Source organism: Triticum aestivum, chromosome 3B (assembly GCF_018294505.1).
Source record: "Triticum aestivum cultivar Chinese Spring chromosome 3B, IWGSC CS RefSeq v2.1, whole genome shotgun sequence".
In the NCBI taxonomy this organism is placed as follows: Eukaryota; Viridiplantae; Streptophyta; class Magnoliopsida; order Poales; family Poaceae; genus Triticum; species Triticum aestivum.
This window is the reverse complement of record NC_057801.1, coordinates 740,407,213-740,420,662: the sequence shown is the minus strand read 5'-3', so window position 1 is coordinate 740,420,662 and position 13,450 is coordinate 740,407,213. Positions and strand designations below refer to the sequence as shown.

The window sequence follows — 13,450 nt, the reverse complement described above, 5'->3', positions numbered from 1 at the left end:
CAGCTTATGCGACGTCAGCATGGACCATGGCTGGCGGACCTGCTCAGCCGCGCTTCCTTTTTAGGCAGTAAGTGATTTTCTCACTGCCTGCAATGCGAATACAAGCGGCGGGCGGGCGGCTCACGTTTTTCCTAGGCACATTTTGATGCGGCGCCTCCTAAGCTCCACCATTATATATACTTGGCCTGCCTGCTGGTTCCCTTCCGCTGGTGTTGGCTGGCTGGCTGTGCTGGCTCTCCTGTCCCCTCTCCCCTCCCCCAAACCCCTCCCCAATCATCGGCACCTGAGCAGGAGGAGGAGGGAGAAGCCGCAGCCCACAGGTTTCCTGCCTCCCCTGCTTTTCGCTGCTTCTCCACCTCCCCTGTTTTCCTCATGCATGGATTCTTGCCGCCCAGCTCTCCCTGCATAAGTTTCTTCTCTTCTTCCAAGATGATGTTTCTGCTAATCAAACATGCTTCTTCTCATCTTCCGTCATAGTAATCTGGATGTTCCTTGCACACTTTTCATGCTTGATTTTGGTTTTTTCCTCTCTTGATTCATCGCCCTGAACCAAGCAGGAATTTTGTCCTTGTTGTTGTGGCAGGATAGGGACGAGGAGGGAGAAGAAGGGGATAAAAGTCTTGTGACATGGCTTCGCCGTTTGATCCTGCTCTTGTGCCTGGAGGGAGATGACGACACGAGGCCTCGTCAATCTTCAGGTATGTATGCCATGGATTCTTCGGACATTCTCTCTACTCTGGGTGATTGATAGTCTTTGCATGCTCCTGGTCCTTTCTCTGACCAGGATCAGATGGATTCGATGTGTGCTCTGGGGATTAGATAGATATTATCTGCATGATTGCTGTGGAATTTGTTGATATAGCTTATTTGCTATAGATCATACTGCGTGCTTTTTATTCTTATTATGTACTGTAGCACGTATACATGGAGCAACAGTTATACTTTTTTTTTTTTTGCGCATAGAGCAACAGTTAATACTTCTAAAGGCATTGCTGGTTTGCAAGCACTACTGCAGAGGAAGCTTTCGCATACCCCTTTTGTATGAGCGACGAAGCGTTCCTGTTATATATAGTGCTGTAGTGGACAGTTTTTGTGTGTGTGTGTGTGTGTATATGATCATGCATTGTCAACCAAATAGAAGAATATGCAGCGCAGATTATTGTATTTGGGAGGCTCTTTGCATACCATGGGAATTTTATTAGTGCTAGTCATGGTGCGAAATATTTGAATATTGCAACGGCCGAGGAAATAAAAGGCAAAAGGCGCAAGCCGCAACGCCACGTAATTGTATGAGAATTCACGAGGCTCTTTAAATTACATGAGAATTTAGTACGTGTCATAGCGCGAATTTTTTTGAATTATCGCAATGGTTGTGCGCGTTATCTGTTCAATAAAAAGGAAACCGATAAAAGGCAAAAGGCGCGAACTGCCAGGCCACTTAATACTCAGTTCTGAATGTCAACATGTTTGCATTGTTCCATCTGATATTTTGTTTTCCTTTCGCTGATTTATGTGCTAATAATTGCTTGGTCTGTGCTGCTTACGTCGTTGTCGGAATGCACTTTTCTATTTCACAACTGCTCATATTCATCTCTCATCTAACCGGTCCATCCATACATGACACATATGTTCCATTTTGTATTCTGCAATTGTTTTGTTCACTTTGTATTGTTGCGCTGCCGATTCAGCAATATGTCGGTTATTGTTATTGCTTGTTCAAAGTTAAGTTCAGATAAATTAAAAGCACTACACTATTTAGGTTGCATCTGCATCGCCGCTGCTACAAAAATTACTAGCCTGTTCTGAAGGAGGAGATTTCATACTAGATGTCAGACATTCTTGCAGTAGCTCTAGGAGGAGCTGCAGGAGGTTTGGCATTAGTTGGTGCCATCACACTCATTGTAGTGCTATGCCTACGGCACCGCAGAAGGAATTCAGATTCTTCAGAGAGTAATTCGTCGGGTCAAGCTCTTTCAGGTACCGCTCAAGTTAGTTTTTGAGGGGCTTTTAATTTCGGTGTTTTTCAGCTGGTGTCAAATTAGCATTTTACCTTAAAAGACTACTTTTGTTGTGTACTCTAGACGTGCAAGGAGCAAGATGTATGACACTGGAGGAACTAAGGTCTGCTACAAATAACTTCAGCAGCTCGAATCTCGTCGGACATGGAATGTTTGGAGAAGTATACAACGGTTTGCTACAGGATGGCACAATTATAGCGGTTAAAAGGCGGCATTCTCCTCCTAGCCAGGAGTTTCTTCATGAGGTGCCAAAATTTTCTCCTAGAGTAGTGGCATGTTGTAAGAAATCAAAACCTTGCTTCCTGAGATCAAAACCAATACATGAACTCATGGTTGTTGGTGGCCTTTTCTCCCTAGGTTAATTACCTGTCGTCGATCCGTCGTCACCCCAACCTTGTAAATCTCTTGGGGTATTGCCAGGACAATGGCATGCAGATGCTTGTTTATCAGTATGTCCCCAATGGCAGCATTTCTACGCATTTGCATGGTGATTTTTTCATTGTGTGTTTCCTATTTTTAGGTCTGATGTACAAGAAGAGCATCAGAAGTGCTAATTTTTCCTTTCTTTCTGCCATCCCTCTACAGGCAACGGCAATTCTCCAACGGTGAGGCTAGAATTCAAGCAGAGACTTGCTATTGCTCATGGAACCGCTAAGGGTAAGTTTACATCGGCACCAACTCCACATTTCCATTGTTGGCAGAGGCATGTTTTCATAACTACATTATGAATTGCCTCATTTTCAGTCACAAAGTTATACAAGGAATCTTAATAGTATAATGACCTTTCCTGTTACTGTTACTCAGGGTTGAGTCACCTGCATTCCATGACCCCTCCTGCTGTTCACATGAACTTCAAAACTGCTAATGTCCTGGTGGATGCGGATTTCGTACCAAAAGTTGCTGATACTGGCATCCGAGGCCTACTTGATCGACTAGGCAATGCTGGGCCGCCTTCAATGATATTCAATGATCCATTCGTCGACCCCCGGTAATGACTGATCTTGATAGTAGCAAATTTACCGGCATCCATTGCTTGATTTTAATGGGGATTTGTTGCATGACCAGGGGGAAGGAGTCCATGATTTTTTCCATACAGAGTGATGTCTACAGTTTTGGTGTGTTCCTTGTGGAGTTGATCAGTGGAAGGACGGCTGCGTCTGATCAAGGCATTATTGAATGGGTAAATTCTACTGATTCCTGATGATTGTTCAATTTTTCTTTTCCATATCATTCTCATAATATCTATCATCATACCAGAGCCAAGGTTTCAGTTTGCTTACTATCCATCTCTGATATGCAGGTTCAAAACTTTCAAGAATCAAGTGATATCTCTACAATAGCAGATAGGAGAATGACCAGTGGCTTTACCCCACAAGGCATGAAGGAATTGTTGCGCTTGGCATTGCGGTGCGTGAACCCGACAAGCGAGAATCGTCCGTCGATGAGCCTGGTGGAAGCTGAGATACACCGGATACGCAAGCAGGAGATCAGGAGGACGACAGGCATGCCAGTGGGCGACACAACTGTGACCCTAGGCAGCCAGCTCTTCACATCACCAAGATGAAGAAGCATGGAAAGTTATAGCATTTCAAAGGCTAAGCTAGGTTTCCTCTTTCAGGGTTATAGATTAGCTATTCTAGCTCCAATTTTGCCCCATTAGTTTCTTCTCATATTGAGCCAGCTCATCACCAGCTGTGCAACTCAAGTGTACAAAAAAGGAGGAGCTGTTAGGCTTCCCTTTTCACCCCTGGTTTATTTTCTTCGTTATTCGACATAGGGTTTCAACTTGTACAAAAAAGAATGACAATTCTTTTTTGCTAGACTTTTGTAACACCGAGAGAGTAGCGCCAAACTGGTAACTTTATATATCTCTACAATTTTAGACATTTGCCATTAGTAGCATAGTGTTTCCTGACAATCTGCTCTGCATTTTTTACAAGGTTGCTTTGTTTGAAGATCCTTTTCTTGGAGCTATGCCATACCTGATTTCCTTAGAGAGTGCTTATATCACTATCATACATGTCATCTGAACTGACCTCCATTTCTGAATCTAGCCAATGCGACCATCGTTTCTGAATGGCACCTATGGTTGGATGAGGTCATCTCTGTTGACGGTGAAGTCCCAGAGCTCGCCGTACTTCTCGTTGAAGTCCCAGATGTCCATGGAGTTGTAGTCTGCGATGAGCTTGTCGCGCTTGGACCTCTCCATCATGTAGATCTCCGGCTCAAAGTTGTGCGGTTTGTCCGGCTTGTCCATCTCGATGACGCAGAACATGACGATGAAGATAGCTGCCCCAATGTAAAGGTACTCCCCCTGGTGGCACGGATAGACCATGAGTCTTCCTCCGTTCAGTGAGCCCAAGACAGATGATGCATGTAAATAGGAGTATTAGAGGTTAATGGAACTACTCAATCCGTACCGGCACATCGAAAGCCATTCCGAGGATGACTGCGGGAGGGAATGCCCAGGAGATGAGTGCTGCAAGAGATTTCCACTGATGCTAATGAGAAAGGTTCAAGGACATGTATACTGTTTCCAGATAGCAAGAGGCACCATGAGTGAGTGTACCTTGGAAGCCCTGAGGAGGCTCAGCTTCTTGGTACCACTCAGAGACATCCTCCCAGAAGCCCTTCTTTTCTTCAGTTGGATGATTGGTTTCACCACATCACACCAGAATCAGCGCAGCTTTTAGCTAGAGAAACGCATACATATAGTTTATTCTGTATACAAGATAATACACAAGATAAGAGACCTTGGCCTTCATCATAGGTGTGGTGGCCGTCATACACTCCATACACAAAGTCTTCCTGCAAAACAATTTCACTCCAGTGTCATCCCAATTCTTCAGACAACACACAGCAGCAAGAACAAGAAAACCAAGGAAACCGCTCCAGACCGGGAGGACGCCGTTGGTGCGCCACTTGTCGATGGGGTCCTCCTGCAGGTCCGGCTCGATCTCCGTCAGCGGCCCGGGCCCGGCCCTCGCCACCACCGCCCTGCCGCTGCCACTGCTCTCCCAGCAGCCTGCAGCATGCTTCAGGTGTGGCTTCACCCTTGTGCTCAGCTGCTGCTTCGCCGCGCCATGGCGGGGACAAGCAGCAGTGGCTGCTGCAGAAATGGCGGACGCCAAGCTGCTGCTCATTATCTCACCCCCAAATGCTGTGCCTCCCCTCTTCTCCACACCCTTCGCTTGTTTCTCCTGCACATGTACCTCCCTGCAAACAGACAAGGGCAAGTGGATATGGTTTGGACATGTACCGTCCAGAAAATTTTGCTGCTTTTCTTTCTCCTTTTCCTTGATATCTGTAAACTCGCCAGTAATCAACTCACAGAAACTGTTACATGGCTGGACAAATGATTATATTGTGATTAGTAAACCACCCTGTTAAGTTACTGTATGCTCACAGAACTTTATGTTCACACATAAGGGGAAGGAAAATACCCCAGCAACATGTGGAGCAGAACAGATCCAGCAAAACCAATGCAGGGAATTTCTTTTCTTTATTAACTTAAATCAATGTGCAAACACAGCACTTCCTTGAACATCTCCACATTTGCTCCAGTAGGAGATATTTAATTCTTACACCACACATCTACGACACCGCACTTCAAATACTACATAATACAGAAGAATCTACGACCAAATCACAGCCGCGTCTCTCCTCAACCTCTGTAGCAGAACTATTCCGCTTCCAGCCAGGATGTACCTGCCCCCTTAAAATGAAAAGACCTAGTGTCAGCATGTCAGCACTTCTTGGAGAAATTCAGAAACCTTAGAATGCCAACAGCTGGTCAGGAGTTTACAAGAAGATTACCTGGTTCAAATTGAGTTTACTAGCTTTGTCTGAATTTCATAACCAGCTCCTCGGTAGTAGCACCAATGATCTCATTGGATCGCTTTAGAGGAACGCAAACAATTCTTCCTATAGAATCCTGAATACACCATCGAGTTTATTAATATGAAAAGAGATAAAAGGGATAACAATACGATGGGTAATGCCATAAAAAACTTTTGGATTCTGTTATTGTTTTAGTGCAAAATCTGCAAATTATGATTGTAAGAACCTTTCATATGACGGCCAATGCAAGTATGAAGCAATACAAGAAAAGGCTGTAAGAACTCACTCTTGTAACAATACCAAATCTCTCTAACTTTTGAAGAGCATCCATCACCTCAAAATTACATTGCAAACCAAACTCTTCCTGGATTAGCTCCTCGCATTGCAAATCAAGATCCTAACATGTTGGGAAACAAAGAACATTCTAACTTAACAAAGCATAATATAACTTAAGAAGAAAAATAGTGGTTTGAAGTAGCAAAAGATCTTTTTCTTTTCGAGAAAACGCAAAAAGCCTTTGCGTTTCATTTCATTGAAAAGTAGCAAAATATCTGACATACCTCAATAGTAGCCTTTCCATTTTCCATCAATATATAGTATGCGATTATGACCTCCTTGATCTGAACATAAGAAATCGCAAATATGTAAATAAATTGTGATTTGAAAATTCCTATGAACACAAGCCTCTATTTTGCTGATTCTTAGGACCTACTTCCTGTTGAATCACATCATCACAGAGGTGCAGAAGTGTGCCTTTCCCACTATCTAGTTGTTTGTCATACATTGACTGAGTGATTAGGTTTTGATAGGTTGCCATGTTCTTTTGGAACCTGCAGCAAAGGTAAATTCCATCAACCCCGAAAGCAATACATGAGTGTCCTAATTAAGAAGGGCTAAAAGAATTAAGGAAGCAAAATCACATTCTGTGACTGTTCTACAGTAATCCTAGCAGGTCAAAAGAACCAAAAAAAAAGGTCTCCTGGTTAGGTCATACACAAATAATCCAAATTACTGACAGCATGAATACTCTGCCAAATAATACATCGAGTGGGACTCACGAGAAATATATCTTAGCACAATATCCAGCCAGAGCAGAAAGGATGGCAATCACAACCCAGAAATCAGCTTTAGGTATTTCGAGTGAACCGACGAGTGTAACCTGGGTAATGTGATAGAGGCAATCATCAACTGATGAAACACAACAAAATCAATGGATCAAGTCAAACCAATTTCACTCGACTTACAAGCCCAATAACAACAGAAACAATGAACTGAACCCAGTCCATTGGCGTGAGGCTCGGGTTTTTCTTCTCAGGCTACAAATACCATGATTTATCTTCAGCATAAGTCCAGATGAATAAATGAGTATAAATGTGTTCTCAAAGAAAAAACTTTTGGACATAACCACATCTTTTTTTTTAGAAAACGTAGAGCGTCCAGCACTAACCAGAACCAACTCCATATCTGCCATCGGAATATTTTTGAAGTGTTTAACCTGAATTGCTCTATCATCCTGGCCCTTCGGGCTTTTCTTCCTGAAATCAAACATGTGCCATCAGAACTTAGTCTGGGCATGGTGGTTTGTAGGAATCATGCAAGTGACCGTTTCACAACTAAGGCACCAGAAACTGTTGTCTACAACCTCAAACCAAAATCATTATGAGTTCTACCTGTACAAGACAATCACCTCTTCAAATGTAGGCTCCTGAATTGTAACCTTGCCAATTAAATTGCGCAGGCTACAATGAAAGTAGGAAAGTATGAGAGCATAGAAGACGAAAAGATGGCAGCTTATTGGGATTGTGATAGTGTAACAGGATAAGAACAGCACAAACCTCAAGTTCATTGTTTCAAGTCGTATACGTTCAATGTATAGCTCCTTGTCGTCCCCTTCACCAACTAGATCATCATTTTTCTTGGAATCTATCACTGGCTTGACCTTTTTCTTTCTCAAGAAGAGCCTTTGCAGTCTGAAATTACAGTATGAAAATAATGAACTTATGGAATGAGCAAGATAAACTTCGAAGGAAAATAAATGAGTGGTGGATAGCATACCTCGTCTTCTGTAACAGCCATCGCCATGTACGAGTTATGACCATATCCACTTTCTCCATGAAGAAAAAATCGCTAGTGCGGTCCAGTCCTATGCCCCTCCGGAATATGACGTACTGGAACATAGAAGATTATATAAGGTTTGCACGCAGAACAATGAGTTGTATATGAATAATACGAGGAAAACCGAGCCACGGCTACTAAGAGAGGAAAAGGTCTAGGGTACCACATCAATAATACATGAAAACCTATCCTTCAATTATCTCTTAAAACTAAAATTTGATGAAACAACAGTGAGTGGATGCAGCCAGAATATAAGAACAGACAGCTGCATATGTTTCAAAATGAGGGTGCATCAGTATTGCATATAACTCAGCCAGAGCATTCTCACCTTATCACAGAACTCAGGTAGGTTGTCATGATGGTGCTCCTTGAAATACGTCGACAAAAGTTTGTTGTCTAACTGCACCAGCAAACAACAAAAATGTAATGGCACTGAAATCAAGTAGTTTTGGATAAGGAGGTGCATTCTGGAGTGAGTGGACATTAACCTTTGCTTCGTCAACTTTAATTGGAAGATTCAATAGGTATTGTCCAGAATGAGCAAGCTCAACCTCATCATCAGATAATATGTTGAAATTGCTTTTTTCCATCATCTGCACCGAATTGGGCACTTAAATCTACAACGCTACATAACATATTAGTAAAGCTTTCTCCCAAACAAGTCCTATACCAGAAATAAATAGGTCAGGAAGTTCTGCTCGAGTGTATCGATTTCCTCGGACGAAAAGTTCTGCTGCTGCAGTTTTTTGGCACCCTGCACAGGGTCGAAGAGAGCATACAGCTCCTGTGCAAAAAATTAACATACTGAATACATCAAATCTGCTTCAATTTTAAGCACTGCCAGAAATGAGCAGCTCTTTAAGATGGTTGTACAAATCAGTCTGAACCAGCAAATGCATGAAAATGTATGAAGAATAAATCTTCAGAAAGGCATCCAAGTTCTCACCATCATATCATCAAACTGGAGATGATACCAGGCTCTGATGGTGTACTCCATCCTCTTGCAGAGCTTCACGAATTCCTCCCTGTCGTTTTCGCGCTCTTCATGAAACAGGCAACAGAGTTTGCTTTCAGTTGTGCAGTCCCATAAACCCAAAAAAACGATATCTTTGCTTCGGAATGTAGAAACTAAGACAGGTGAACACATAGCATGGTGGACTACTTGATAGCCACATTAGGAAAGACCCCGCTAGTATGTGTGTTAGGTAGGTGGTATGAAATGTACAAGCACACATGCCTACAGTTATTAGGATTTCTTTGAGCACAATCTTTCTACTTTATTACAGGTAAAGCATGGATCAGTCAATCAAACCAATATGCGTGCTTTCCTTCAGAACAGGCAAAGAACCCAATCTTCGCAGTCAGGAATAAGTTCAAGTACTAAACAAACGCCGTACGGTGAAATCCGTTCTGTGGCGAAAGGGAATCAAGAAACGCGCAGCGCCCATGGCGAACGCCGGACCGGAATAACAGAACAGGTAAAGAAAGAGGGGGGAGTCAGAGACAGACCAATGAGGTAGGCGAGCTTCATGATGAGCTTGGGCTTCATGACGGGGATCACCGACTCGCGCTCCAGCCGCACCACGTCCCTGTCCTTCCCCATCTGGGCCTCCGCCCCCGGCCCCGGCCCCGCCCCCGCCGCCGACATTGCCTACTCGCCTAGCGAGCAAACACAAACGGCAACACCGCCGCCGCCGCCGCGTCGTCCCTGTGCTGGCCACTTCTTGGGGAGGAGGAGGGAGAGGGGATTGGCGGGGAAGACGAGGACGCGAATTGGAACGGCTCGATGCTCCCTTCCCTCGATTAGTTATGGCGAGCGGTGAAGGAGTGGAAACGCAGTACGGTTACAGATCCAAGCACACCAAGCTGTTATGTTGTCTTCTTCCTCCTCGAGCCGGCGAGGGAAACGCGAAACTTGGGAATACGTCTTCCATACTAGGAAGGCGTAGGGTTAAAATGTGAACGCAACCCCGCCTCGCCCTAGGCTTCGATACCGTGTCCCCGACCCCTGCCACGGTCTCCTCTTTCTTTTTTCTGTTCATTACCGTCCACACCTTTCAGTACGTTACCGCGTTGACAATGATATCTGCTACCATAGTGATGGCATCGAGTTGATTCGCTGGTAAGACAGACACCGAGCATGACCATGGTTGCCGAGGTCCGCCCCTTCACTCATCCTCTTCCTTTTTATCCCCTTCTCATTAACCCTTCTCTCCTTCTCCTCCTCTTCCTCTATCCCTTTCTCTTTCTTTTTTCTGAAATACACATAAGAGTGTGAATCATGCATTAAAGAAGAGGGGGGAGAACCCCAAATCCACCAATACAAAGTTATTTACATGCGGACACGACCGACACTACCTAGGCTAAGCTAACAGTCTATAGGACTACTCATTACCGGCCCACCGCGTCTCCTCCACACCGAATCCACTATCATCACCCTTGAACAGATTGGCCTTTGCCCAGAGCCTCCCCTCGTCCCATATATGTTGAATGATCCGGGGTGTTGACGGAGATTCGCCATCGAACAAAATGGCGTTTCAGTGCTTCCATATCATCCACATGTCGAGTAGGATTTAGCGCGCAAAGACTTGCGGTTGTTGCCTACACTATTGTCCTGCCTATCGCAGCACTGACCCAAGGTCTCATCTTGCCGGGGTACCAACTCCATCGTCCCAATGAGTGATCCTAGCACGTGCCAAACTTGCTTAGTGAACACATAGTCAATGAGTAAGTGTTGCATAGTCTCTTCTTGTTGGCTGCACAAGGGGCATGAATCCTGGTGGGGTAGTTCACGTCGAGCAAGCCTGTCGGACGTTCAACATCGATTTTTAAGTGCTAGCCAAGCAATGACAGGCATTGGAGGGGTACCTTAGACTGCCAAGTGTACTAGGCCGTAGGGGATAACTCGTGTCCCATGAACCTAGCCGCATAAGTCGAGCGGGCCGAGAAGTTGCCATTCACTTCCCAAGCCCACACGACCGAATCTTCCACTCCATCTGTTAGTTGCCAAGCAGTGATCAGTGGCCACAATTGCAGGAACTGGCCCAGAGCCTCTTGGGTAATGTCGGGGTCGATATTGCTTGCTAAGTTGTCCTCCGCGAGTGCGTCTGCGACAAGTCTGCCTTTTCTTATTCTCCTCAGGATCCTTTCATAAACATCTGGTGCAATCTCGCAAATCTGAAGTCCGTTGATCCATTGATCCTCCCAAAATAGTGTGGATCTCATGTCCTTGATCGTCGTGCGTGCAGTCGCCTGGACTAGGGCACGAGCTTCCAGTGGGACATTGATCTGAAACTCCGCCCATGGTATGTCCTTATCCACCTTTCGCAACCATGGCCACCGCGCTTGCAGCGCCTTGTTCGGCCAGTGTAGATTAGGGATTCCTAAGCCACCGGCCCACTTTGGCGCGCAGACCACCTCCCAAGCTACCGCACAACTTCCACCTCATGCTTCTTTTTTGCCACACCACAAGAATCCTCGGCAGATCTTTACTAGGGCCAACAGGGTTTTTGAAGGCAGCTCCAATGCTAGCATAGAGTGAACGGGAATAGCGCATAGCACAGTTCGTATAAGTAGGAGTCAGCCACTTTTTGGTAGCATGGCTGCCTTCTAAAGCGGGAGACAGTCGGCAACCCGATCCACCAGTCCTTGCAATTGCACCGCTGATGGTTTTCTGATTGTCAAAGGCATACCCAGATATTTGCACGAAAACAGTGAGGTAGCGCAGCCCAAGGATGTCGAGACAGCCTCCATCTCATCCTGCGAGCATCTGATGGACATGGATGCACTTTTACTCATGTTCACCACCAGGCCCGAGGCTTGCCCAAACAACCTCAAGATCGCTCCACAAGTACTCGTCTCAGTTTCATTTGGCTTGAAGAACACCACTACATCATCCGCGAACATGGACAGTCTTTGTTTCAAGAAACTGTTAGTGTAAGTTTCCGGGATGTATCTCATGAGTTTAATTTCTCTAATTTTTGTAGACAACCCCATGATAAAGAATTTCCTGGTAAAGATGAAATTATTGGTCTTGCTTCTATTGTCGTGCCTCCTACTAGTCCTTTAGAACAATATTTGCTAGACCATGAAAATGATATGTTCATGAATGAAAGAAGGGAATTAGATGAAATATTCTTTAAACAAATGCCTGTTTTGAAACACAATTTGCTTGTTGAGACTCTTGGAGATCCTCTTCCACCCAAGAGTGATCCTGTGTTCGATCTTAAACAATTACCTGATACTTTGAAATATGCTTATCTTGATGAAAAGAAGATATATCATATTATTATTAGTGCTAACCTTTCAGAGCATCAAGAAAAGCAATTATTGAAAACTCTGAAGAAGCACTGTGCCGCTATTGGATATACTCTTGACGATCTTAAGGGCATTAGTCCCCACTCTATGTCAGCACAAAATTAATATGGAGCTCGATGCTAAACCGGTTGTTGATCATTAGTGATGGTTAAATCCCAAGATGAAAGAAGTGTTAAGAAATGAAATATTAAAGCTTCTGGAAGCAGGTATAATTTATCCTATTGCTGATAGTAGATGGGTAAGTCATGTTCATTGTATCCCTAAGAAGAGAGGTATTACCGTTGTTCCTAATGATAAGAATGAATTGATCCCACAAAGAATTGTTACAGGTTATAGGATGGTAATTGATTTTAGAAAATTAAACAAAGCTACTAGGAAAGATCCTTATACTCTACCTTTTATTGATCAAATGCTAGAAAGACTATCAAAACATACACACTTCTGCTTTCTATATGGTTATTCTGGTTTTTCCCAAATACTTGTGTCACAAGAGGATCAAGAAAAAACTATTTTTACTTGCCCTTTTGGTACCTTTGCTTATAGACATATGCCTTTTGGTTTATGCAATGCACCTGCTACTTTTCGAAGATGTATGACTGCTATATTCTCTGACTTTTGTGAAAAGATTGTTGAGGTTTTCATGGATGATTTCTCCATTTACAGAACTTCTTTTGATGATTGCTTAAGAAACCTTGATCGAGTTTTGCAGAGATGTGAAGAAACTAATCTGGTCTTGAATTGGGAGAAGTGCCAGTTTATGGTTAATGAAGGTATTGTCTTGGGGCATAAAATATTCAAAAGAGGTATTGAAGTTGACAAAGCTAAAGTTCATGTTATTGAAAAAATATTGTGTCCTAAAGATATCAAAGGTATAAGAAGTTTCCTTGGCCATGCTAGTTTCTATAGGAGGTTTATTAAAGACTTCTCTAAAATTTCTAGGCCTCTTACTAATCTCTTGCTAAAAGAATGTTCCATTTGTTTTCAATGATGATTGTGTAGAAGCCTTTGAAATACTTAAGAAAGCCTTAATTTCTGCACCTATTGTTCAACTACCTGATTGGAACCTACCCTTTGAAATTATATGTGATGCTAGTGATTATGTTGTTGGTGCTGTTCTAGGACAAACAGTTGATAAGAAATTAAATGTTATCCTTTATGCT

General features: G+C 43.7%; 3 protein-coding genes across 6 annotated transcripts; 1 reads left to right on the top strand and 2 right to left on the bottom strand.

The window, feature by feature from the left end:
- Positions 1-156: 156 nt before the first annotated feature.
- LOC123072114 (wall-associated receptor kinase-like 20) lies at positions 157-3,914 on the top strand. Of its 4 annotated transcripts, none has more exons than XM_044495673.1 (9): positions 157-320; positions 584-698; positions 1,846-1,977; positions 2,082-2,263; positions 2,376-2,505; positions 2,604-2,675; positions 2,823-3,006; positions 3,084-3,198; positions 3,319-3,914. In XM_044495673.1, the coding sequence occupies exons 4-9, from the start codon at positions 2,102-2,104 to the stop codon at positions 3,580-3,582; spliced, it is 927 nt and encodes a 308-aa protein (XP_044351608.1). In that variant the 5' UTR covers positions 157-320; positions 584-698; positions 1,846-1,977; positions 2,082-2,101; the 3' UTR covers positions 3,583-3,914. The 4 variants fall into 4 exon arrangements, with proteins under 4 accessions (XP_044351608.1, XP_044351605.1, XP_044351606.1 ...); XM_044495670.1 differs by having other exon boundaries at positions 1,760-1,977; XM_044495671.1 differs by having other exon boundaries at positions 220-320; positions 396-698; positions 1,760-1,977.
- On the bottom strand, positions 3,861-5,375 carry LOC123072115 (photosynthetic NDH subunit of subcomplex B 5, chloroplastic). Its single transcript, XM_044495674.1, has 5 exons — positions 4,916-5,375; positions 4,772-4,826; positions 4,588-4,656; positions 4,439-4,497; positions 3,861-4,332 (listed from the first exon to the last, which is right to left on the bottom strand). Exons 1-5 carry the CDS (start codon positions 5,159-5,161, stop codon positions 4,102-4,104), a joined length of 660 nt encoding a protein of 219 aa, XP_044351609.1. The 5' UTR covers positions 5,162-5,375; the 3' UTR covers positions 3,861-4,101.
- Positions 5,376-5,494: 119 nt separating this feature from the next.
- LOC123072113 (uncharacterized) lies at positions 5,495-9,867 on the bottom strand. Its single transcript, XM_044495669.1, has 16 exons — positions 9,483-9,867; positions 8,920-9,014; positions 8,644-8,757; positions 8,462-8,566; positions 8,302-8,373; positions 7,914-8,026; positions 7,694-7,828; positions 7,529-7,597; positions 7,306-7,393; positions 7,103-7,174; positions 6,917-7,017; positions 6,571-6,688; positions 6,419-6,478; positions 6,145-6,255; positions 5,835-5,952; positions 5,495-5,733 (listed from the first exon to the last, which is right to left on the bottom strand). Exons 1-15 carry the CDS (start codon positions 9,619-9,621, stop codon positions 5,854-5,856), a joined length of 1,491 nt encoding a protein of 496 aa, XP_044351604.1. The 5' UTR covers positions 9,622-9,867; the 3' UTR covers positions 5,495-5,733; positions 5,835-5,853.
- Between the last annotated feature and the right edge of the window lie 3,583 nt (positions 9,868-13,450).

Excerpts from the sequence above, each read along its gene's own strand:
- LOC123072113 (XM_044495669.1), bottom strand. The coding sequence starts at position 9,621 with ATGTCGGCGGCGGGGGCGGGGCCGGGGCCGGGGGCGGAGGCCCAGATG. Across the intron at positions 9,015-9,482 it reads GAAGCTCGCCTACCTCATTG|AGCGCGAAAACGACAGGGAG; the intron begins GTCTGTCTCTGA and ends TGTTTCATGAAG. Across the intron at positions 6,689-6,916 it reads TGTGCTAAGATATATTTCTC|GTTCCAAAAGAACATGGCAA; the intron begins GTGAGTCCCACT and ends CCTTTGCTGCAG.
- LOC123072115 (XM_044495674.1), bottom strand. The coding sequence starts at position 5,161 with ATGAGCAGCAGCTTGGCGTCCGCCATTTCTGCAGCAGCCACTGCTGCT. Across the intron at positions 4,827-4,915 it reads GCACCAACGGCGTCCTCCCG|GAAGACTTTGTGTATGGAGT; the intron begins GTCTGGAGCGGT and ends ATTGTTTTGCAG. Across the intron at positions 4,498-4,587 it reads GCCTCCTCAGGGCTTCCAAG|CACTCATCTCCTGGGCATTC; the intron begins GTACACTCACTC and ends AATCTCTTGCAG.
- LOC123072114 (XM_044495670.1), top strand. The coding sequence starts at position 1,827 with ATGTCAGACATTCTTGCAGTAGCTCTAGGAGGAGCTGCAGGAGGTTTG. Across the intron at positions 2,264-2,375 it reads GCCAGGAGTTTCTTCATGAG|GTTAATTACCTGTCGTCGAT; the intron begins GTGCCAAAATTT and ends TTTTCTCCCTAG. Across the intron at positions 2,676-2,822 it reads TGCTCATGGAACCGCTAAGG|GGTTGAGTCACCTGCATTCC; the intron begins GTAAGTTTACAT and ends ACTGTTACTCAG.